Source organism: Pelodiscus sinensis, chromosome 11 (genome assembly GCF_052426305.1).
Source record: "Pelodiscus sinensis isolate ZL-2025 chromosome 11, ASM5242630v1, whole genome shotgun sequence".
In the NCBI taxonomy this organism is placed as follows: Eukaryota; Metazoa; Chordata; order Testudines; family Trionychidae; genus Pelodiscus; species Pelodiscus sinensis.
In genome coordinates, this window is record NC_143062.1 from 48,910,660 (window position 1) to 48,936,503 (window position 25,844).

A 25,844-nucleotide genomic window follows, 5' to 3' on the forward strand; every position below is an offset into this window, starting at 1 on the left:
CTGGGAATATTTTCTAGAAAGCACATATAATACTGTGCTAATCGGGGTTCCTTCCAATTACACCAGTTTCTTTTTTTCCTCCATTTCACATAACAGTGTATTTTTACCAATGCTGCAGAATTTATAAGCAATGATTATGTAAAATGACAGAAAGAATGACAGAGACTTCATGGCCTTTGTGCATATTGGCTCTGAGTATATAATGGCCACTAACTACGTAGCTAGGCTAGATGCTCAGATGGTACTTTGGGTGAAGGAGCCCAATATGGCTACCTGATTCTGGATCTTAGTCTGGGGGATACTCTGAACTACACCAACTTGCTATGGTTTGGGGCCACCAGACAAGGACAGCTGAAGTACAGTGTATTATGGCCAAGTCCCACCTCTATCCCCTATGCTGGGATAGCATCGATACCCCCAGAGACTCTGACACATTTTCAGTACAGAGGGATTGGATTGGGCCCTGGAACCAGGCCCATTCTTTCACTAGGGCTCATTCTCTTTGGTTCTCCTGAAGCAGTAGTAGCAGATTATTTTCAGAATGGGTTTAATGTAGTGGGGAGTCTGGGTGGGTTCATCTTCACTGCACCCTTATTTTATAACATTACATAGCTTATTTCGAGGTAACTGCATTGCAGAGCTTATTTTTTCAAAATAGCTTATTTCAAAACAATTTGGAAATAAAGCGCTATTCCGACAAATCCTTTAACCCTTGTGGAATGAGGGTTACAGGGACACCGGAATAGCGTGCCCATTACAGGCAGTCCCCGAGTTACGCGGATCCGACTTATGTCGGATCCGCACTTTACGAACGGGGCTTTCTCGTCCCGGAGCTCGCAGGCAGCGGGACTGCCCAAAGCGCAGCGGTCCCGCCACCTCGACCTCCGGGGCAAGAAAAGCTGCTCTGGGTGCCCCTGGTCTGCTGGGGACCGTCTCCAGCAGACCAGAGGCATCGGGAGCAAAGCCGCAGCGGCGGAGGGGTCCCGCGCCTCTCAGGCTTTGCCACAGCAAGGCCTCAGAGGCACGGGACCCCTCCGCCTCCCCGGCTTTGCTCCAGGTGTCCCTGGTCTGCTGGAGACCGTCTCCAGAAGACCAGGGAGACGGGGAGCAAAGCCAGGGAGCACGTGGGCAGCGGACAGTCCAGAAGCGCCGCGGCTGTCCCGCTGCCGGTGTGCTCCGGGGCTTTGCTCCCCATCTCCCTGGTCTGCTGGTCTCCAGCAGATCAGCAGACCAGGGAGATGCAGAGCAAAGCCGCGGAGGACCCGGGCGGCGGGACCGCGGTGCGTCTCGGTCCCCTGCCTGCGTCTCCCTGGTCTGCTGGGGGGGGGGGGGGGGCGCAGCTAGTACCCTCCCCCCCAGCAGTCCAGGCTTTTCTCCCGACGCCTGTGGTAGAGCAGCTGGGGCGCTGCCGGTTGGTCCCGCAGCGCCGCTCTGGGCGCTACTGGACCAACCCGGCAGCATCCCAGCTGCTCTGCCCCAGGCGTCCTGATTCAGCCGCTGCTGGTCAGTTTCAGCAGCGGCTGAATCAGGACGCCTGGGGCAGAGCAGCTGGGGTGCTGAAGGATTGGTCCAGTAGCGCCGAGGAGCGGCTCTGCCCCAGGCGTCCCCCCAGGCTGCTCTGCCCCAGGCGTCCCCAAGTCAGCCGCTGCTGAAACTGACCAGCGCTGACTACAGGAAGCCCGAGGCAGAGTTGCTCTGCCCCGGGTTTCCTGGATTCAGCCACTGATCAGTTTTAGCAGCAGTTGACTTGGGGATACCTGGGGTTCTTAAGTTGAATCTGTATGTAAGTCGGAACTGGCGTCCAGATTCAGCCTGTTGAAACTGATCAGAGGCTGATTCCAGGAAGCCCGGGGCAGAGCAACTCTGCCTCAGGCTTCCTGTAGTCAGCCGCTGGTCAGTTTCAGCAGCGGCTGAATCTGGACGCCAGTTCCGACTTACATACAGATTCAACTTAAGAACAAACCTACAGTCCCGATCTTGTACGTAACCCGGGGACTGCCTGTATTTTGAAATAATGGCGCTTTTAAAGATGCAGATACCTACAGTATCCCAGAATAGCCCAGCTCTCTAGATGTAGCCTGTGAGAGCCTTGTAGCTGCATGAAAACACAAAGATACTCATTAAGCAACTTCCACTGCTTGACAGTAAAGGCATCAAGGCAAATGGACACCATGTTGGGTGAGGGATTTAATTCGAGTTTTACTTGTCAGCACAAGACTTATAAAGGACCAGTTTGATCCTTCACAGAAAGACTTACAATGTCCGTAAATACTCCAGGCCGCATAAGATTGATCATCTTTGCCACTTGGAAAACATCAACAGCATTTTCGTTCTCCAGCTGCTGGGACAGGGTGGTCAGGGCACACAGCGTTCCGGCTGACACAGCTCCATACCTGCAAACCATAACACCACCGTGTTCAGATGTGCAGAGGTGAACTGGGTGTGTTTGCAAACTGCCACAGAGCATGGCTCGAGGCTTACCCAAGTGCTACATATATGGTTTCCTTTATTTTTTAGAAATATTACATGTTCTATTCTAGATGGGCGAACAAGTCATTTGTAACCATTTTAATAAAAAAGCAGCATTAACCATGCTCTTGCTATCTTGAGCTAACTGCCGTTTCTCAGACAAAAGAATCATACCCAAATAATGTGAACCCTTTAAAAATACCCCACTTGGATGGCACAAAAGCAGAGTTACTTTTCATGTTCTTTTTGTGTAGCAGTGTTTCCATTATGTTGGAGCATATTTTATAGTATGTTTATGGGAACTCAAGCAAACCATACACCATTACAACAAAAACGAGGCTTAGTTCTTCCTCCTCCTCTGACAATTATGTAAGACAGTCTAACTCGGATGCTAAGTGGCCATGAGTCAATGACAAACATCTCATTAACACCCTTCTAAGGGGCTATGTCTTGTTTGTACGCAAATGGTTTAGCTCTTTATGGTGTGGCTCAAATACAAAGGCGTTTGAGAAATGCTACTGGGGCCAGTTCTACAGTAGGGGATAAGTTTGAATTAAATACGCAACTCCAGCTATGTTAACTGGACAGCTGAAGTCGACCCACCTTAATTTGAAGTTTGGCACTGTCCCCCCAGTGGGAGGTTGACTTCCCTTACTCCTTGCAAAAAGTCACAGTACTAGCGTCAATGAGGGTGCCCTCAGTGTTCAATTTAGTGGGTCTTTACTAGACCCGCTAAATCAAATGCCAGAAGACTGACCTCCAGACGTGGCCTGACACTGAGTCTCTGAGGCACCCAGTCAGAATTTTACCAAGGATTTGTGGCTCGAGAGCAATGTGGAATTTGTTGGTGTCAGGTAAAACGTCCATTCCAGGGATTGCTGGTATGCTGCTAGCTCCAGCCATGTCCATGGCAATAAGCTCACGGCAAAGAAATGCAAAAATGAGGTTAGAAGAATATTAAGGGTGCAAAGGATTCAAGCCAACTTTGAGTCTGCCTCCCCTTCCATGTTTGTATTGCAATATGGTCTTTAATTCCAGGACTACAAGTTATTATTTCCACGGGTTTCAGCCTCATTTCAATACGACGAAACGCAACACTGCCTCAACGTAGTGTATTTCTGACGACCACTGCAAACACAATTTGGCCAAAAGTGAGGTATCCTTGCCTTTGTCAGCACAGGCCTTTCCTTATTTACTTACCAGATGAGACAGGGCTCCTGTGAGAACTGACCATCTTCATGGATTAGAGATGACATAGGAGCCTAAAGGAGACACCTAAGTGCCCGTGTAAGGCACGAATGGGCTGGTTTTCAGAAAGGCTGATTACCTGCAGCTCTCAATATCCTGAATTGATGCTCAACATCTTGGACAATCAGACCACAAGATCCTTAATTTGGTGCCTAAATAGAGGCAGCCATGTTTGAAAATTTGCATATAAACAGTCAGTGTTTAACATGTGCTATAAAGGTGGAGTTCTAGAACTTTTTAGAAAGTTTCTTCATCAAGTTGTCTACCAAGTACCTCTTAAATCCCACTTGCTGTTAGTATTTGCAAATCCATACAATTGGGATTAATCTGCAGTTGTAATTATTAGTGGATTATTGGATGCGGCTGTTGCACATACTAAAGAGAGATTTTCATTTTCAGCTACATTTGCTCAGCCTCCAAATCAAAGGTGCAATACACATTATATACTAGGCATAAAAATAAAAATCACTGACTACGACAAATAAGCCAAAAAAGCAATTTACAGAAGAATAACTCAGCACTTTTTGAAGCGCAGTTTTGAGGATTTGTTTTAGGCTTTTTTTTTTTTCTGGGATGGAGAAGGAGAGGGGAGTCTAGCCTGAAATGCCCAAATCGATAATGGTTCTCATTTTGTACAGCACAATCTTGAATACTGCAAGAGCAGCAAAACTGCACTAGAGATTAGCCAAATCATTAATATTAATACTAATTCAACTCAAATTAATAAAAACTGCCCAAACCCCACAGAGCTTACACTATGCATTAGAGGCAGGCAGGGAGAAAATCCACTTGCCCCACCCAAACTATGCTTTGTAGAAGTTTGTCATGACAAACTATTGCAGTCACAACACAGGGATGTTAACAAAAAGGTTGCTTTGCAGCAGCAGAATGTTAAAAAGTGATTTTACATCTCAGTTATTAGCCTAGCTGTCCATGGCACAGTGTACGATAATGTTTTTGCAAACTAAGGACAACCTCAAAGATTTCCCCAGTAGCATTTCCCAGTGCTGGACACTGCCATGAATGTTTGCACAGCATCAGTAACAGTGACCGTGTGATGTAAAATTAGGACCCTCTATAATCAGCCTTTGAAATGTTACTGGGCACAGAAATGTTCGGTTGCTTTGCAAAACGACTTACGTGTGAGAAAGTAGCGATACCTCCTGTCCGAGGCGGGGAGGGGAAGAGGAGAAGAAGGGGAGTTTACGGCTCGCCCAGTTGATGTCAAAATGGCTACACAGAACAGTTTCAGGGAAGAGCAAAATAAACCCACTATAAACTAGGAACGTTAAACTGCATTTAATCAGCTAATCGAATAGTCGATGGAATTTCCATCAACTACTCGATTTATTGATAAGGGGAGAAACTGCAGAGCCACAGCGGGTGGCCAGGCATGTGTGGGGTATCAGCTGATTCCCAGCTTGCACCCGATCCCAGATGCTGTGCCTCTACTTTTAAAATGTATTAAGAGTCACTAGGTGCTTGGAGGAGCCACCAGGCTCTTAATACATTTAAAAAGAAGAGGTGCAACCAGGGGATCGGACACAAGTCGAGACAGCTGATTCCCAGTATAAACCCTGGTGTAGATCATCCTTGTAGATGTCTATCCAATCTGCTCTTAAATATCTCCAGTGATGGAGATTCTACAACCTCCCTATGCAATTTATTCCAATATTTAACCACCCCAACAGGAAGTTTTTCCCAATGTCCATCCTAAACCTCCCATGCTGAAGTTTAAGCCCATTGCTTCTTGTCCTATCCTCAGAGACCAAAGAGAAATTTTTTTCTCCCTCCTCTTTGGAACACCCTTTTAGGTACTTGAAAACTGCTACCATGTCCCCTCTCAGTCTTCTCTTTTCTAAACTAAACAAGCCCAATTCTTTCAGTCTTCCCTCATGAGTCATGTTTTCTAGGCCTTTAATCATTTTTGTTGCTCTTCTCTGGACCTTCTTCAGTTTTTCCACATTGCTCTTGAAATGTAGTGCCCAGAACTGGACACAATACTCCAACTGAGGCCTAATTAGTTCAGAGTAGAGTGGAAGAATGACTTCTTGTGTCTTGCTCACAATACTCCTGTTAATGCATCCTAGAATCATGTTGGCTTTTTTTGCAACAGTGTCACACCGTTGACTCGTATTTAGCTTGTGGTCCACTATGACCCCTAGATCCCTTTCAGCAGTACTCCTTCCAAGACAATCACTTCCCGTTCTGTGTGTGTGAAACTAATTGTTCTTAAGTGGAGCACTTTACATCTTGCACAAGAAGCTTTTTTTGGATGAGATCTTCTGAAAAAACTTCTTGCGATAGAGAGCGTCCACACTGCAAAAGACCATCGAAAAAGCAATGCGCTTTTTCGAAAGATAGTGTCCAGACTGCCTGAACGCTATCTCGCATGTAAGCAGTGATTGCTATGGACAGAATGGCTACCAGGGCACCTGTGCTTTTTCTTCTTCCCTCTTCTTCCGAAAAATCTCCCTCTTCCCCATCCACACACGTCTTTTTGCAAAAAAGCTCTTTCACAAAAAGGCTTCTTCCTCATAGAATGAGGATTACCAATTGAGCAAAAAGCCCTCTGTTTTTTCAATTTACTGTTCAAAGAACGCGCTTGCAGTGTGGACGTAACTCAAGTTTTATTGGAAAAATGGCCGTCTTTCCGAAAAAACTGTAGTTTAGACATAGTAATTGTGAACTGTTAATAAGTACTCTCTGAGAACGGTTATCCAGCCAGTTATGCACCCACCTTATAGTAACCCCAGTCTAGAGCAATCTAACTCTGCATGTAGAGAAGACCTGACCTCAGATTTTAGGGTCTTGCCTGAAAGCTCCAAACATAATAAACTGCATTAAACTCAATGTATTTACCTTTGAAACATGATGATAACTGGTTGCAAGTTAGGGAGTACTTTGATCTTGGCGCTTAGCCCATGAAAACCCACCCCCTCCAGATGAGCGAGGACATTTTCCTCCATCTACCCCTTTATCCAGTGTACTATTTCTTCTGCAACCTGTACGTAAATGAGAAAAGGCAGATGACATACTCATCGTGAACAATGGTGGGGCCATCCCTTGTTAAGGCCTCTTCCTTGATTACATTGATAAGTTCAAAGGTGCTGCTTATGGGGGCATCTGGGTTTGGCCATTTGGGACACTGAAAGTGGCGTACTTCCAGAACGTAGTCATCCTGAAATGAAAAGCCATCCTGTTGTTAGCCACTGTAACGCCACGTTCATACACTGAAGAATGCTGAGGTTTTATAGAATGACATTCCTCCCCATTCTGTTTGCCAATGAAAGAAACGAGAAGGGCCAGAAATGGAAATAGGAGTCTCATCTCAGGCAGGTGGGTAGCAACGATGGTATACACGTATGTGTGTATCATCCACACCTATGTGTCCCTAGCCTGTCTCTGCACCCCACACCACTGCATAGCCAGACAGGCTGGCCCACAGGCAGGGGCAGAAGAGAGATGCACAGCCCTTGTGTCCCAGATCTCTCTCTGAGTACCTGACTATGGAACCGACACTTTGTCTCTCTTCGAAGGATGGCATTAACCATGGTGCTCTTACAGAAGGAGAAAGCACAGCTGGCCAGCCAGCTGCAGCCCTTTCTTCTCCAGTTTCCAGCAGTGACTAATTGCAGCTGCTTTTATGGCCCTCTTGGGCCCCAATCGGCTGCTTTCCTTGCACGCACTCTAACCTGCTTGGAGGACCTTTCCAGGGATAGGTATGGCAAAACCATGAGGTTTCCAGTAGGGAGTCTTTGGGCGTAGGCCACTGCATTGCAAGACCCCTAGTACACTTTGAAAAGAGGTATGGAGCAAATAGTCTGCAGACCCGCAGGGATGCATGTACCACAGGTTGAGAACCACCAAGTTAGATCATAGAGCTCTTGGTGCTCCAGTTTATAGAGAGGACCAGGGTGTGTTGGTGTGTAGCATTTCTAGATGGGCTTCCATACAGGTTTTTTATACTAAGGTACAGCAAGTGCCTGTGTGATCCTTGCTCCTGCCTGATGGTAACACAATGCCACCTTCTCCCTGAATGCTGTGGAGGAACATCCTGCCTGCTGGACAATGCTCCTCTCCATCTCAGAGCCCACTGGCCATAAAGCCCTATGAGAAGCCACTTAGCTGCACAGAACCCTCCCCTACACTCTGGCAGGCCATGTGTGTACTCAGCTATTCAATGGCTCTATTGTTGCCCATGCAGGAGTCAGTGAGGTCTGGGTGAATGCAGAGCTCAGCCAAGCTATGCAGCTCCGGCCTCTCTCAAGTTCCAGGAAGCCAAGTTTTGGTCCACAATTAATAATTTTGAATATATTTATACAATTAACTATGTTCCATTTCAATTCAGGGCCCACCTTCACATAGGTCTTTCTCTTCAGCGCCTCTCCCATTCAAAGGACAGCTCGTCAAACAAGAGAGGAGCAACTAAACATATCCAAACTAAAAAGGCTACCAAAGACAGGTATCAACATCTTCTCTGCAGCTAAATATACCTGCCATTGTAACCAAAGTCAAAGAACAGGCGTTCTCATACCATATAAATGTGGTTTAGCAAATCCAGAGCCAACAAGTTGGCTTCAAAACAGTTCATTTAGAAAATGTGAATTTCTAAAAGGGAAAATGAGACAGTGAATCTCAATGTCTTTTAAAAAATAAGTCATGTCAACCAATGTGACTGCTGCATGAAAAGCAAACCTCCTCACTCTTGAATCAGATAAGCAGAGATGAAATGCTCTAGCTCAGCCATCTACAGAACTGGAAGGCTGATAAGCAATCTTCCTGGAAATGAAACACTTGGAAAGTCAACTCTTGGGGAGTGAGAAGGAAAAGAAAATGGTAGCTGTAAATGACAGAATATTTTTTGCAAATTCTGTCTCATTGAAAGTTGAACTGATGGCAATAACACACTGTATGAAAGGCCTGGTCCAAATGATCTTATGTTGGGGGCAGGGGCAAGGGGAGGTTCTCTTTACCTGGGTAGCTTCAAGGATGAAATCATGGATGATAATTTGCTCTTCGTTAGAGAGGCACAGTCTGTCTCTGCTGATAAGGGTCACGGTAAAAGTCTCACAGTTCATGGATTCCTCGCGACTTGGCCAGTACACAAACTCATCTTCTGCCTGGGGAAATGAAACAAACCGATCACTGCAGTCTTCCAAATTGCTTATTATGTATCGCTGAAAAATCCAGTGGATCCAAAACCTGATTTGATAGCTAGCTATGACCAGAAACTGATCTTTCAAAACTGCTTGTGTCTAAAAGAGATTCATTACAGTACTCAACAAGCCTCAAGTATCCCTCTATGGCCTCCCAAATAATTCAAGTCTGCTTTTTAATTGGTTTCACAGGGAAATGATTATTTTAGTTAACTTAGACTTAACCTTTATGCAGACACAATCTTTCCCAAACTAGACCACCTGCTGTCTACCCATTACTCCCTTTCTTTTGCAGTCAGGCCAGGAACCTGTTTAGAAACACTCAGTGAACTTTAGAAATTGTTTGCTATTGTCTTTAATTATTATCTCGCTGTCAGGGGAGAGATTCTCACAGCTTTACTGTGCTTTGGATCAGCCGCTGATAGAACACTCATGGTTGTCATATCTAGGTGTTGACTGAAAAAAAGAAACACAAACATTCCTAGCCCTGAGGAAAACAGGTCAGCTTACTTCTGTGTAAACTTTATTCTGCTGAAAAAACCATCTACCGAAGGAGCAACAGTAAATTCTAAGTAAGGATAGCTCACTGATGGGAGGAAGAGGGTGGAAGGATTCAGAGTTTCGGTACTTTTACTGAGTAATCAGCTGTGGATTATACTCTCAAGAAAGTATCTTTGAAAAAAGAATCAGGCATCCTAAGGCACTGGTCCAAAGAATGGAAGGAATAGTAGACCCAAGGTCCATGCCTGGTCTTGGATTTAAAGACATATGGGAGGCTGGCAAGAGCACAGAAGCTAATTGGACAGACTACATGGCATTACTTGTCTGTGTCTCTGAGGACAAGATCAGCAATTTGTTTTTCCTTTTGAAAGAACATGAGCCGTTATCTTCCGCAGCTATGAATCTATTGTCTCCCTCTGTGGCCAAGGGCAAGACTTTTGATGACACTTTTGTTCCCACGTGCTTATGGGATTTAGGCTGGTCCTGCACTCACATCTGAAAATGTCTCCCTCAATCCACAGCAGTGGTTCCTGAAGTGTGGTCCGCAGGCTCGGGGCTTGCCCTACCCCTGCAGTGGAGAGCCTGCTCTGCTGCTTCAGCGTTATGCCCCATCTCACAGCAAAGTTGGCGCGCCAGCTTCATGCCATGAGGTAGGGGAGAGAAGTGAGCCCCACAGGCTGGATCCAGCTTGTGGGGAAAGGAAGCAGCTTTGCATGTTGTCACTCCCCTCTGCCCCCCAGCAGGGGGAACTGTCACCTGGAGGCTTTCCCCGCTGTTCCCACTGGTTGGAATTATGGCCAGCGGAAGCAGGGGGGGCAGTGCCTGGGAGCAGCAGGAGGCATGGAGCCAGTTAAGTGCCTCCCACCAAGACCCAGTGTTCCCACCCTGTTCCTGCACCCAACCTCCTGGCCAGACCCCCACTCCCAGTCCACTCTTGCACCCTATCTTTTGGCTAGACCCTGCACCTCCCCCACACTGCCTGCACCCATTTTGTCATCATGAGAGGCTGGCTGTTGATCTGCAAAAAGGTCTGCATTGAGCAGGGCAGGCTGTGGGCCAAAGTTTGAGCACCTCTGGTCTATAGAAGCGTATTCCAACAGTTGATAGTGATTTCACCCTTCTTCCTCAGACTGAGCTCACTCAACACAGCCATCAGTCTGCACTGTCATTCTTTCAGTGTCCGGCCCATAGGCACGAATTTCTGGGTGTGCCTTGCTTCTTTGTAAATGTGGCCTGCAAGGGTGTGAACGTACCTGCCATGGTCTCGCAAGTAAGTGGGGAAATCAGCCCCAGCCTTCCCCTGGCTGGTCAGAGCATTGGGGAGGAAGGGTTAGGCAGTGTGCTGCTCCTGACTTCCCCCGGCTGGCCAGAGCACGCTTAGTTGGAAGACCACGAGGATGCGTTTGCACCCTTCGCACCCCCCCGCCCCCGTACGTACACGCCTGAGCGCTCTATGTTTGACTTCACCCACATGGACATTAACCATATCACAGAGTTTATGCCAATTTCTGGTGCCTGTTTCCAGGGCAACCCCCTCTACCCGCAACACAACTGAGGCAGAATCCAGCACCGTGTGCCTGCCAAGACGAGTTGCAAGGTATTTTCATATCGAGCCAGGAGTCACCTCTCCCATAGTCAGAACTGGTCAGCAGCCTTGCTTTCTGTGTTTTTAAAGGCTGGATCATCCTCTTCATTTTCACCGGACACATTCTCTCTTCATCTGTTCTTTTCCATTTGGCAGCACTTAGCTAAAATGCTTTCCCTTGGAATACCTGCTGATTGTCTTGAACCTCGCTGCGCTGAAGGAGTACACAACCCTCACAACCTCTCTTTCCTTGGAACGAAGGCCATTCGCAGCCCTCACAACCTCTCTTGGAACGAAGGCCATTGTTTCCATGCCAATCTCAGCCACACGCCATTCACTTTTAGTCAGGCGCATATGAAAATAAATCCACTGCTCAGGCCTGAATCCCTTTCAGCACTCATTCTTCTTAAGCCTCTGCCAGTTAACCTGAAAGCTAGCATTAACACTTCACCCCTCTCACCTCCAGCACTTCAATTTTCTCTTTTATTTCCATCGGCACATACAACCACAACTGCTTTCGCCTTAATCAGAAACCATGTATTTATCCTCTCTTTGGTGTCCTTAACCCAAGGTCCCGTGCCCCCAGCAAACTAATTGCCTCTGTTACCACTTGATGGCCTTAACCTTCGCTTCTGGCACACAAATATCTTCACGGTCCCCACCCTTCATCACACAGGGCACAAACACACAGCAGTGAGGCATAAACAATCATTTTTGCTCTGCTCAGAGTGTGTTGTATGGTCTCCTTCAGTTCATTAGTAACTCAGTCCTGGCAGAGTACACTAGGCAGGCCCACCGATAGGCAGGGCAAAAGGGACAGTTGCCCTGGGGAACAGCGATTCAGAAAGGCCTGGGGCTCCCTGCTACAGCAAGGCGGCAGCTGGAACCCTGGGCCCTTTAAATCGCCGCTGGAGGGCTACACCACATGTTCCAGGCAGCTGCTCAAGGCTTGCTGGGGGAGGGCAGGGACCAGGGTGGCTCACTCCAGGAAGCGCTAATGGCTGGCTGGGATGGGGGGAGGGGAGAGTAGAAGGGAGGGTGTGACACGGCCCGCTCTGAGCAGCGCTGAGTGCGGCTGCCTCCCAGACGTGCCCCTTCCACCTGAGGCCCTGCCCTTTCCAGGAGTGGAGCCGTCTCCCCCAACCTTGCCCAGGGGCCCAACAAATGTGTCAGCCCCACTGACACTAGTTGATGTTACCTATCCCCTCTAGGTTGAACCTTTCTAGTCCGGCACCCTCGGGACCTGACTGGTGCCAGACCAGAGAATTTCCCGGACTATGGGAGGTCAACATTGTCCAGCAGCATTACCAACATTTCCACAGCTGACTGGGCTCTTACAAGACATTGAGGGGCAAATTAGAGCTAAATAACGGCACAGAACACTGAGAGCCCGGACAGGTGGCTGTAAGAAATCTTTATGGGTGTCATGGCTCCTTCCCCACTCTGGCATGATAAATGCAGAAGTGGGGGCCAGCAAGTGTACCCCAAAGCCTTATCTACCAGGCTTTGGTATAAAACTTCCCCCAAAATCTTAAAAACCTAGATCTTGGGAATAACTTCCGCTGCCACCACCCAAATGTTGATAAAGAAATCAGGGGGAAGATCATTTGGGAAATCTCACCCCTAAATAAAAATCAAGGCACACAATTAACCACTGCCAGGTTAATAAAAAGAAAAGAAAAAACTTTTATTATTACAACAATATTCCTGTTGCAAACATAATGACTAGATAGGGAGGTAACAAAATATACTCATGGAGAAACTCCATGGGCCTAGAACTTAGTTACAAAGAAAAGCCAAAACATCTTTTAAGCAGTGCCAGATCTCAGATCCCATACCCAATCCTTAAAACAATAAAACCTAACGAAACTACCTAAACTTTACCCTACTTACAGAAAATGAAGAATGGTGTCTTGGAGAGAGAGAGAGACATGCTTGTCCCTCTCTGTAGCTGCAGAGAACTCTTCCCGAGAGACAAAAGGAGAAAGGAAAAAACCCAAATTCCTTTGTCCCAGGTTGAAAGTCCCACCTACATTCCTACTGGTCACTCCACCTGGCTAGGTGTAGTTAACCCCTTAATCCCCAGGCTGCTGGCTAACCCTCATAATCATGACAATGGGACCCCGTGGAAACTTGGCCTCACCCATGATAAGTGGACATCTGGCTCACTCAAATCATGCCGGGCCACGGATGTTGCCAGACTAGAGCGTGCCGGACTAGAGAGGTTCAACCTGTATTAGATTTAACAGAAAGCAGCGACATGTTTGACTCTAACAAGTTTGTCGCATGAACCCAGGTTTATGCGTATGGCTCAAAAATAGCTACATTTGTAACAGAACCATAACCACATACATGAGTGACCCAATTCCTGCACACTGCTGTGCTCTGTAATTAAAGTATAGGATATAGGTAGTTACGTGTAAACACAGCAAGGAGCCGGTGGCACTTTAAAGACTAACACATTTATCAGTGTATTAGGGCATCAGCTTTCAGCACTTACCAAGCTCTGGTTGTCTGGCAGCATGACAATGATCTGCGCATTGTGATCCCAGATCATCCGCCAAAAGTCTTTAGTTGTGTGTGGAAGAGGATGCTGGGTTATGATGAACTCATTGCTCCTGAAGTAACCCTTATAAAGCAAAGACAAAACCACACAGTCCCTTATTGACACAGTACTTTTAAAACGTTAGGGTTTATTTATGGGAAGGGATCATGTTGTTTCAACTCCCACTGAAAACATCCAAGACAACTCTAATTTTTTCCGGTGCTATTATTAATATTTCTACACTTTCACTCTGAGTACACTTCCTCTTTTCAGAGTCCCTGTGGTTTTCATTTACTCCTAAGGCTCACATTTATTGGAGTGCATGCAATGGAAATATTCATTCCATAAAAAAATGTTTTGCATAATTTAAATATTTTAGACAATGAAATTTGACATTATGGAACTGTGTGAAAACTTCATCTTTCATACTCAACCATTATAAGCAAAGACAATTGTAGGACTCTGGTATTCAGGACCTTTCGGTTGATTTTGCTCTATAATTAAGTGCAGTTTTTCTCACCATGATATAAGAGGCATTAATGTAATCAGTTCCCTTCATTCCAGGCAGTGGTGCGAGACCCACCCTAGCACGTTCAGCTAGAAGATGAAAAAAAATGATCACAGTCTGGTCATGGCATGGTGCAGACAGCAGGAATTTCATGAGGTGGCTTTAACAAATCAGATCTAACACAACTCCCATCTCCCCCAGCAGCAGGGCTGCACTTTGACTGTGATAAAGCATTGCCAGCCAAAGCAGAATATAAAATGAAATGTTGTACAGTATTCCTACAAGGACAAAGTAATTTCAGGAATCAGATTTTACTATAGCAAAAGATTTTCACAGCAGGCTGAATGATCAAATCACAGTATATACCGTGGTGGCCGGGGATTTCAGATAATTCCTGACTACAGTGTTCCATTCGCCTCCAATTGCACACATAACCATCTCATTTATTTTGTTTCTCCGGTCTTTTTCCAGCACTGCTTTATGACTGTTTCTCTGACCTTGGGGCAGGCCGGCAGCTGTCTCTGCAGCTGAGGCAATCCCCATTGGATTAGTCACCCAGAAACATACACAATTCCCTCAACACATCTCATCTCCTCCAGAGGGCAGAAATGAGGTTTATATTCCCAGTCCCCAATTTTTTTTGAGTGCGCGCAAAATGTGCTACTAGGGTGAACTGAGCCATCCAAATGCAGTAATTTAATCTAGGGATGGGATAGTGTAAATGGTTCCAATGAGCCTGGGTTCATCAGTTAACCTTCATGGTTACACACAGTCCTCCCACCCACGCTGCTGCCTCTGCAGCAGAGGCAGCAGCTGGGAGTAAAGGGGAGGCAGTTCGACGAGAGCCAGTGATCATGGGGATCCTGCTTAAAAACCAGCTATCTGTGGAGCACTGGCTCACGCCTGACCGGGGCCAGCCCAAGCCATTCGTATGCCCTGGGCCCTGAGAGCGTGGCGCCGCCCCCGGAAGTGTGACGCATGTGCAGCTCTGCCCCCAGGAGCCCAGCGCATGCATGGCCCCACCCCTGGGTGCGCGGCGCATGTGTGGTGCCACCCCGGGCGGGCAGAGCACGCGTGGTGCCGCCCCTGCCCAGCCTGGCAGCCCTGCACGGTGTCCTCTACAATAGGGCGCCCCGGGCGATAGTCCAGGTGGCCCGTATGTTGGGCCCGCTCTGCCCCTGCCCTACGCTGCTGCCTCTGATACAGTGAACTTTTCAGTGCTACATGTTTACCTTAATAAATGCATTAATATCCCTAATTTAATCATAGTCACTGCAAACAATCAACGTCAATCACACTGCGAGCTTTTACAGAGACGCTAACATGCATATATGCCTGTGCTTCTGTAGATAACAAAGCCCCATATAATTATTCAAAAACTTTAACTCTTCAGATGAATATTTTGCTTGGACACTATCCCCAGGCCCTTTTGCCATAATCATTTCTAAAGACAGGACATCTTTGGCTGAACAAAACCTAACCATTCTCCTCTACTGGCAGCTATGCCTCCTCATGCATAACAAACAGAATTCCACACAAAAAGTTATGCTAAGCAGTAATCAAACCAACGAGGTGAGCTTACATGGCACAACTGATGAGTTTCTGTTCTTCTCTTTGTTGCAGTCTTTTTGAGCGCTGAAGCATTCCACATACTTTGCGTTACACTGTGTGACCAGCTGAAAGAAAATAAGCAGGAATTGGTTGGATGTGGTTTCACAGCCTTCAAAAAGAAGAGGAAAGTTTTTCCTTGGCAGTTTCTAGAAAAATACCATCACTGGAAGAACAAACTGTATGGTTAGATTTGTTTAAAGTACTCAAAATGCCAATAGGGATTATCCTCTTCCTAAAATACAGGACTTCTTATGGGATACAAAGGTCTCTACAGATCTCGCTTTGGCACACCTCAAAATGAAATTCCATTTCAAGTTGATTTTCACAGACCTCTCTAGATTTAGAAGCTTCAGGGGGTAGCCGATTTAGTCTGTACAGGATAAACTTAAAAAACAGAAAATGGTCTTGAAGCACTTTATAGACTAACAAAACATGTAGATTACAATTCATCCACAAATTCAATTCTCACACTGATGACCTCAATCAAGATAACGGATGGCTGGGACATTATCAACCTAACATACAAGGAAGGTGCCAACAACTCTTTGTCTGGGTAGATTCTTGCATAGTACCCTTCCTATCTAATTGCTATCTTTTGATCCTTATCTGCTTCCTTTAACTATCTAATCTTTAGGTACGTATAGTTTACCAGTTCTGCTTCCTTGTTTTTCCCTTTGGGTATGTCTACACTTGCAGCCTAATTCGAACTAGGGCTGCAAATGTAGGCATTCGGAATTGCAAATCAAGCCCGGGATTTAAATATCCCGCGCTTGATTTGCATCTTCCTGGACGGGCGCCATTTTTGAAATTTACAAGCCCGAAGTAACTGCCCATGTCTACACGTGGCAGTGAAACGGGCGTTCGAAATAAAGTCCTAGTTCGAACTACCTGTTAAACCTCATTGCAGGAGGAATAACAGGTAGTTCAAAATAGGGCTTTATTTCGAACGGCCGTTTCACTGCTGCGTGTAGACGCGGGCAGTTACTTCAGGCTTGTAAATTTCAAAAAATGGCGCCCGTCCGGGAAGATGCAAATCAAGCGCGGGATATTTAAATCCCGGGCTTGATTTGCAATTCCAAATGCCTACATTTGCAGCCCTAGTTTGAATTAGGCTGCAAGTGTAGACATACCCTCTGATATTTTCATACCCTCTGCTCCTTGTTTCCCGCCCCCTTCCTTTTTTTCCCTTCCCCCCTCTCCATTCTTCCCTATTTATTTTGGGACTGCACATCCTAAACTCAAAACTCTGGTCATCTGAAGAAGTGGGCTGTGCTCACAAAAGCTCATGATACCATCTACATGTTTTGTTAGTCTATAAAGTGCTACCAGACCATTTGTTGTTTTTTAAGCTTATCTCTAGATTTAGTTACTTTTGACAATTTACTCTGAAGCCCTGTAGGGATGTTTAGCCCAGTAGCAAGTCTCAGGGAAAAACAAAGCCAATGAAAGAAAGCCTCTCTCTCTTCCTTTCAGCCGAAACAATCTCATGCTGAAGGAAGTGTATTTACTGCTATGGCCTGTTATGAGCCCCAAATGCTTTGGCTGAGAGACCAGCCATCTTGGGGCACATTCTCCAATCTGCCAGGTTCACTTTGTGCTACTTCTGTGGCACAGAATGAAGTTGAGGAGGCAGGAGTTTCATCCTGGAGAATCCCCTGGCGTTGGGAAAATCACTGCTCGTGCAAAGCCGGTGAAGGTGATGCTGCTGCTTCCTGGACTAGAATTCCACTGCTCGGCAGGAAGGGAGGTAGGGCATGCGAAGCAGGCAGCCAGGAGGAGGACAGAGGGAGTGGCAGAATGAGGTTCCTTTATGCCTAATTCTCCACAGGAGAAGTCAAAGCAGCGTTAATTTATGCAGGGACCAGGTGCAGAGAGTGGTGACTGGTACTCTGTCAGTGCCAACTCTCCGTTGTGTTGGAGCTGGAGAACAAGCCCAGTGGAGAATTAAGCCCCTCATGTCTGATTCTGCAGGATGGAATACTGTGCAGACATTTGAAGTTTGATGTCTCTCATGGAAAAGGCAAGACAGAAAAAAAAAGAAAATTGTGCAGGCGCAGTGCACTCCTTTTGTGTCATTATACTCCTGAGAGGAGCACTTCTGATGGTACAGTTACAATGGGTTGATAACTGCTGGAAGCAGAAGTATGTTGTCAATATTGGAGCTGGTCCTAAACCTTATTTTTCATACCACAAAAATAATTTCAAATGACCATTTCTCATTTTAAATTTTTATGGTAAAAACTCTAAAGAAAATTAAATGAATAATTCACTTAGTTTTTAATCAAAATTTATGTTTTGATTTGGTTCTTGAAAAAACAATTTAAAACTTCAATTTATTTTCTCTCTTTTCTTCCTGTTTATTTTGCCAATGAAAGCAAAAGAATGCATCATAGTGAGAGACAATGTTTTGTTTTTTTCTTTCCATTTTTTCCTCTACTTTGCCTTTTCCCACTCTTAACTTTTCAAAACTTCTTCAACTTCGAAACAGTTTGAGTGCCATAGCTCCAGAGTTATATTTTTCTCTTTATTCTTCTGTAATTTTGTCAGACATGGTGAAGATTTGAAATGTTGCAAAGTGGGGGGGAAAAGGTAAAAAGAGAGTGAAAATTGTGGAATAAAACCTGTACATTATTAATTTTACTGCTCTGAGTGGGAAAAAAGGGACAATAGGAGGGATACATTAAAATTACAAATTTTCACTGAAATGAAAAGTTTTGTTTTGAAACTTAGCACTAAAAAAAAAATTTAAAAAATCCAAAAACATTTTCATCTGATTTTGTTTTTAACAAAACCCCATTTTCAGCAGGAAAAGGTTCTAACTAAAAAATTTTGACCAGCTCTACTCATTAAAATAACAACAAGAGAAGAGCAGTTTAACAATTTCATCAAAGCTATCCCTCCCTCTATCAGCTATACAATGGACATTTGAGATGCAGGGACTTGCCCAGCACCATCCAGCGCTCCTTCGGTGGTGCATGAGGGGTTCCTGAGCATGAATCCCCGTGGCCCAGAGGCTAATCCACCATGCGTGGTAGCTCTAGTCATATGCGAAGTGGTGGACCCTTGGGACAAACTGTAGAACCTTGTAATAAAATAGCATTTAGCAACCTTCGTTACCTGCACTATTCCATCCCCATCAAGACTATTACAAACTGCTAAGCAAACTTGAAGCAGCCACTATTAAAAAAAAAGAACTAGAAAAACACCCTATCAAAGGTTTCCTTCTTTGTTTAAAACTCACATCAAATGCTACGCCCCCCCCCCCCCCGACTTGCCAATTAATCCTTCCCTACTGATATTCCAAACCTCCAAGTAACTTTGAATAGCTGCCAGTATTTACCAAGGGTAACATTTTCAAATATACAAAAGTGCCGTATGCCTTGTCTGCACTTCCGATGGTGGGTAGAGTACAGATACTAGGCATGTCACTACACACCACTGGGGCAGGCAGCTGTGTCCACATTGATCACTACACTCTGTGGCTACATGCAGCAGCGGAAAGCTCCAGTGGGGGAAAGCAGTGGGAAAAGGCTCTACCAGAGCATTTTTCCTGGAGCCAGAGCCAGACTCTGCACTGCTAAAAGTACCAGTGTCAATATGAGAAGGGCTGCTAGAATGTGTAGAGAGCAGTGTAGGAGATACACACACCTACACCCACAGATCAGCTGTGTAGGGCATGCCACTCATTTAAGGTAGACCTCGCTGTCTACACTACCACTTAAGAGTGGTTGGGAATGCAGTATTTCTGCTCTTCATGCTACCTGAAGTGTAGCCATACCTTTAGGAGTCCCATTTTTAAAAGTTTCAAAGCAAGCTAGGTACCTAACTTATTGAAGTGTTTGAGACTCCAACTGACCCTTTGGAGTCTCAAAGCACCTAAGTCACTTTTGCAAATGGGAATTAGGTGGCAAAGACACTTGTGCCTACAGGAGGGGTTCTCAAACTTTTTGGCCCACAGCCCACTCTGCTCAACGCAGACCTTTCTGCAGACCACTCCTGATGATGAAATGGGTGCAGGAAGTGGTGGAGAGGCAGGGTGCAGGAGTGGACTGGGGGTGGGGATTTGGCTGGGGGATAGGGTGCAGGAGCAAGCTGGGGGGGAATCTGGGTGAAAGGGAGGGTGCAGGAGCAGGGTAGGGACATAGGGCCTTGGCTGAAGGCATTTACCTGGCTCTGGGCTTCCCCCTCCAGGTGACAGTTCCCTCAAGCAGGGGGAAGAGTGGCAGCACACGGAGCTGCTTCCTTCCCCCACTTGCCCCGCCCCCCACAGCAGGAAGCCAGCGCTGGTGCTCCAACCTCACTGTGAGAGGAGGAGTGCAGGGCTGGAGCGCCAGCGCAGATTCCCCGCTGCAGGAGTGGGATGAGCCCCGAGCCCATGGCCCACCTGCAAGATGGCTGTAGACCACTAATGGTCCATGGACTACACTTTGAGAACCACCAGTCTACACTAAACATGCACGGCTAGACCCGGTCAGCTGACTCGGGCTTGGGCTGTGGGGCTATAAAATGCAGTGCAGAGGTTCAGACTCACGTTGAAGTCTGGCCTTCGAGACACAGCAAGAAGTGAGGGTCCCAGAACCTTGGCTCCAGACCAAGCCCAAACATTTACACAGAAATTTTATAGGCCTGAAAACCAAGCCCCCTGTTCCTGAATCAGCTGACCCAGACCAGCCCTGGGTGTTTTATTGCATTGTAGACATACCCTTCAGTATTTTTGAATTTGTTGCCACCACTCCCTAAAAACCAGTTTTATATTTATTATTTTGCACTTCAAAAAACATTGCACATTTGGAGAAAAAAAAATCAGACTTTTTCTATTTGGTTGTTAAGCATCTGGAATGTTGCGAATGCTACAGAAATCCAGGGAGTCTCACTAGTGAATTCCGAAAAAGGCCTATTCATTTTTTGAATCATTTGGCACCTGGTGTAATTTGTTTAACAGTTTCATGTCCTTAGCTGGTGTTTGTTTTAGGGAGCTTAATTGTGAAAGTAGGTTCTGCGCAGATTCACATAATGATACGCAATAGCGCAAAGTTTTAAATGTGTATCTAAAATGTAATCAGAAAATCTGAAATGACTGGAAGCATTTAATTCTTAAATGTGAGAAACTGGCAAACAGGGTTTTTTTTAGAGATACAAATTATCTGCAATGTATTACTGGAAAAGCAACAGCTATATGCAATGACAGAGTCACAGTTTCTTTTTAGAGTCTCAAGAAAACTAGTTTATCCCATATGTACAATACTGCGGTTTGTAATTGTGCTAATGTCACAATTTCCATTTGTTTTCACCAGAGATGAGTCTGAGACACCAAGTTTAGATCCGGATCTAGATCTAAAACTATTCAAATCTCAGAAGCGTTTGGAGTCAGCATTTTGGTTCGAGCTCCTTATAGAGCGGGGGGTCAGCAGCATAGTTCAAGTGAGCATCCAATTCACATGTCACACCAATGTTACACTAAAAAAACAAGTAACCCCGTGGCATCTTAGCGACTAACAAAAATATATGTAGTATCATGAGCTTTCATGTGCAAAACCCACTTCTTCAGATGAGCGGGAGTGGAAAAAATGGGAACCCAGAATTAATAACAGAAAAAGGAGAGAGCAAAAAAAGTACCTGTCAATCGTAGTGCCGGTGGTAATGAGACTAATTGAGTGGGCTAGAAGTGTCCCATACTTAGCTTTTGATATAAATGAGTGTTAAATGTATGGACGGCTGATTTTATAATGGGACACTTGGGCCATGTCTACACAAGGAAATTAGTAAATTCAACGTAACTCCCAATTTATAACAAAATTGAAATAGTGAGTCCATACTATAGGAATGCCTTGAAATTCATTTGAGGCAGGCTCTGTTAATATAGATAACACTACCTCAGACTTAGAGCCCCAGGAAGCACTGGGCTGTAATTAATTCCAATTACTCTGGGGAGTAGTTATTTTGAAATAGTAGCACCGGCACATCCACACTACTGCTATTTTGAAATAACTATTTCAGAATTAGTGTTACTCCTGAAAAGCAAAAAAAAAAAAAAAAAAAGCAAAAGTACAGATTTCTAATTCCGCGGCCTGTTATTTCAAAAACATGGGCTTGGTAGTGTGGACATTCCACTTATAAATTCAACTAGGGGAGGGAAAGTTATTTCAAAATAAAGTCTTAGACTAGACCAGGGCTTAGGGTTTTATGCTAGTATAACTCCACTGACTTCAATAGTGTTAGTCCCGATTTACATAATTGTAACAAATGTCATTCATTTTGAAACATCTACAAAATTCAGGGGTGTTGGAACCTAGCTATTTGGTTAGGTTCCTCCAGTTTTACTTATTAGATATGCTAGCAAAGACTCTCTATGTGACAAAAAGATAGAAGTGAGCGTGTGCATGAAATTACTCCTGGTGCCTGATAAACCATTACCTTGAATTGTTTCTCTAGTCGTGTCTTTCCCCCTATTCCAGGTATGAGAATGCTGTTAACATAACTATGCAGCTGGTTGGCAGATACTTCTGTCTCCTTCCCAAGGATGGCTTCCAACAAGGCATCATGAATAAAAATGTACTGCTCCTAGAAAGGCAAAAGCAAGCAGTTTAAGAGTTAGGAGAAAATTACACCAAGCAGAGTCATTAATGAAGGCGCATAGCACGTTTACGGAAAGAGTTACATTTCCTTTTTAAAACAAGCTCGGTCTATAAACACTGCTCAGGCTAGTGTATACATTCATGAGTATAATCTAGAAAACACTTAAAATGCCAAGAGAGGACTCAAAAGTTTACAGCCTTGAAAAAAGACATTCCAATTCACCAAACACCTGCTGAAATGTAATCCACATTTAGAGAGAAGTAACTGAAAACCCTATTTCCTTTTAGATCACACCATAAAAATGAACACTGCTTTAAATTCAGTATCACACCCATCTTTACCTCTGTCTGAACGAGGTAGTTGCGCTGTGTCCTGATGTGTTTCAGGAAACCTAGGACGTTAACTGTGCTTTTGTCTTTTATCTGTTGCAGCATGCTGTCTATCACAATGTAGGTACCAGTTCTGCCCACACCAGCACTACAAAGGACATGAAAGAAACACTGATAATTCATATGTATTAAATAAAACGTTAGCAATAGCAAATCAGAGTTCCTACATTTCTGTCCCCGAATTTTATTACAATATCTTGACCCTCCTGATCATTGAAGTCTTTAAGTAACATGCTACATGCATTCTAGGATTTTTATCACATTAAAATGTGTGCTTATTTTAGCTAGTTTTCCAAATATTTGTTTCCTTTCCCCTCTCTAGCTTCCTTCTGAGGGCATCTGTAACAATGCCCCCTGCTGAGTGCAATTGCTAACATCAGTGATTGTGGGTGAGATTCTGTGCAGGAAGTCAGACGAGTGGATCATTCTGGTCACATGATAGTTATTTTGACCTCAACATCTGTGAGAGTTCCCCCGTAACTAGCACTGGATGTGCTATTCATAGTGTAAACTGTAGCCACAGTGCTTTTTCTGTATGAAAAGTTATCTGCAAACAGGGTATTTGCCAATAACCGTTTGCCAAACTGTTGGGAGAAACATCTTTCAGTCCATGGGTGGTTTGCAAACTATTTCCCTGACTGGATCTTTGATTCATCTTCATTCATAGAGCAGGACTGGTCAGCCTACAGATCCATGATATCATTTCTACTCCCTGTTTGGACGGCTGGAACCTTTTAAACATACCTTAGTAATGTCCAGTGCAAACAGCAAGTACATGGTGTTGTACATACCATGGGCCAGCACCCTTGTTTGCACTTCAAGTTCATTCAATGCAGGCACACTGCATACGTGTTATGCATCACTTACACCCAATGGGATGAAGTGGTTCAAAAGCTTTGCACTGGGATGAGTTTCGTTCTGCTTTGAATTCGTGTGTGTAGTAAGCTATTGCATTTGCATGTTAATAAGAACCCACCTCTGGTACAAAGTGTGCCTCCCATGTCTTAGCTAGCCAGAGGGCCATACCTGCAGTGTACAAGCACGGGTCCCATTTCTGGGGTCCTGGCGGCTGACGATCTCCTCACAAAGGTTAGCACAGGCAGAGCGTATTCCGGCACGCCCATGTCAGGCCATTGCGTGTAGTGATACTGAATAACCGTTCTCTCGTTCTGCCGCCCTTTGGGGTTCCCCTTCTGACCCTGCACATCAAACGTACCCCACCAAGAGAGAAACATTAGGAGAGGAGAAGCATGGAACTATTTCAAACTCTAGCAACATGTCCCAGCCAGTGTCCGGCCAGGCTGACACGGAGAGTGGCCCTGCTCCCCCAGCTCTGCCTCCCATTCAACTCCAGGGCTCTGTTGCTATGCTGCTTGCACTCTACAATCCACACAAGAAATTAACATGAATGGAGGCTTGTGGTGGGGCAACTGCCTCACACTGGCAGGAAGGGGTTAAAGCAGGCTGGAGGGAGCCTGGCCAATCAGGGAGAGATTTTCAAAGAGCCCACCAGAGGATGGGTTGCTGAGGCAGCCCTGTATAAAAGGAGCTGCCAAGCAGAGAGTGAACAGTAAGGCCCTGACCAGGGAAGATGCAGGGCCATGTTCCCAGAGAAGCAGCTTTGATAGAGCAGTGCTAGGCAGGCTCGGGGGTTAGAGAGGGAGGCTCCAGCCTGATACCTGTCAGGTCGCTGGCCTTGCTACAAGGGCCAGGAGGGTGTAAAAAGTCACAGTGGAAGTGGCCAGGGAACTAGAGGCAGTGAAGGGGAGTAGAGGAGGGCAGGACAAGGCTGCTGCCAGAGGGTCCCTGAGTCAGGATCCAGAGTAGCGGGTGGACCTGGGATCCCCCTTGCTCCACACCTTGCCACCAAGGCGTGGTCAGTTGAGACCGTGGCTTGCTTCTGAGACATAGGGGCGGGGCTCGGATGCCACAGCGGCAGCAGAAACACAGGACAAGAGGCTACTTCAGTGAACACTGCTGGAGGGCAGTGTCCCGAGGAGGACGCCGTGGTCCGGGAGCGACACGGGTCCAGACTAAGGATGTTAAATTGGGTTTAATCAGCTAATTGACTAGGCAATGGAATTTCCATCGGCTGGTCGATTTGTTGATAAGGGAGGGAACTGCAGAGCTGCAGTGGGGTTAGCTTAGGAAACTGCAGAGCCAGCCCCCCTGCTGCGTTTGTGCTTTTAAAATGTTTTAAGAGGTGTTAGGCTCTTAATGCATTTAAAAAGCACAAGCACAGCGGGGGCGGAGGTGGAGGGGACTGGGCACGAGCCGGGAATCGGCTGATTCCCAGCTTGCGCCCAGTTCCCCAATGAGCCTCTGTCTCCCCCACCCGCCCGCAGAGATGGTACTGTGGGGGAAACAGCTTTTAAGCCGGCTCCCCGCAGCACTGGCTCCTGCTCCCCCCAACCCTTGCTGCCTCTCTCTGAGGGGGGCAGGGGAAGCGACTAATCGAGTCAGCAGTCGACTAGTTCCTTACATCCCTATCGTCCAGACTAGGAGTGTGGAGACCGGACGTGGGAGACACCGGCTCGAAGTAGGCACCCTGCTGATGAAAGGACTAATTCCCCGGAGCTACCAGCAGGAGGCGCCGCAGCAGTGAATCCGGCTCCATGACAAGGGGGTTTGCTCACCTTTTTCATTTTTGTATTTCTGACTGTGAAACGGCGGACGGTGTAGCAGGCATGTATTTTTGTGCTCTTCAGTGTGACTATAATGTTGCCGTATTCCTCACTATTCTCAGTTGGCCAGTACTGATCACATTTTCTCTGAATAAAGGGAGAATTAGATGGGTTGGGGTTATTTTGGTTCCAAAAACATACATAGAGATTATCAGGAAGGGTAAAAAATCATGACTCGTAATTTATATCTTTAGTGTGTTATTTATAAACTGTGTAGCAATACGTTATCTGTGCATTTAAAGCAAACGGGTCAAATTCTGTTTGTTTGTTAATCAGATGGCAGGATACAATGCATTGTATTAAATAAAAAGGGTAACCGTTAATAAGCTCCATGGTCCCTTACTCTTCCTTTTTCCACAAGGTTTGTAATCATGATAATGATTGCAGTATTTTGTTCCCAAATCATTCTCCAGAAATCTTCAAAGGTAGACTTTAACGGTCCCTGGGTAGCAATGTAGGCTTTTGCTTTGTTGTACCCCTTCAAAGAAAACCAAAATGCCAAGTAAGATGAAAGCAGCAGCATGGCAGACAGGTTAATAATTTACAGGCAACAAAGCGAGGTGACGTTC

General features: G+C 45.7%; 1 protein-coding gene across 5 annotated transcripts in view; it reads right to left on the reverse strand.

Annotated features, from left to right (window-relative positions):
- Positions 1-25,844, reverse strand: part of PTPRG (protein tyrosine phosphatase receptor type G) — a 659,416-nt gene that overhangs the window by 6,116 nt on the left and 627,456 nt on the right. For all 5 annotated transcript variants that reach the window (XM_075938464.2, XM_075938462.2, XM_075938461.2 and 2 more), the window contains 11 exons: positions 25,619-25,753; positions 25,228-25,362; positions 23,618-23,790; positions 22,544-22,679; positions 22,041-22,187; positions 15,598-15,691; positions 14,028-14,104; positions 13,463-13,591; positions 8,694-8,840; positions 6,756-6,898; positions 2,258-2,393 (listed from right to left, as the gene is read on the reverse strand). In XM_075938464.2, coding sequence (XP_075794579.2) covers positions 2,258-2,393; positions 6,756-6,898; positions 8,694-8,840; positions 13,463-13,591; positions 14,028-14,104; positions 15,598-15,691; positions 22,041-22,187; positions 22,544-22,679; positions 23,618-23,790; positions 25,228-25,362; positions 25,619-25,753 — 1,452 coding nt within the window. The remainder of the gene's footprint in view (positions 1-2,257; positions 2,394-6,755; positions 6,899-8,693; positions 8,841-13,462; positions 13,592-14,027; positions 14,105-15,597; positions 15,692-22,040; positions 22,188-22,543; positions 22,680-23,617; positions 23,791-25,227; positions 25,363-25,618; positions 25,754-25,844) is intronic.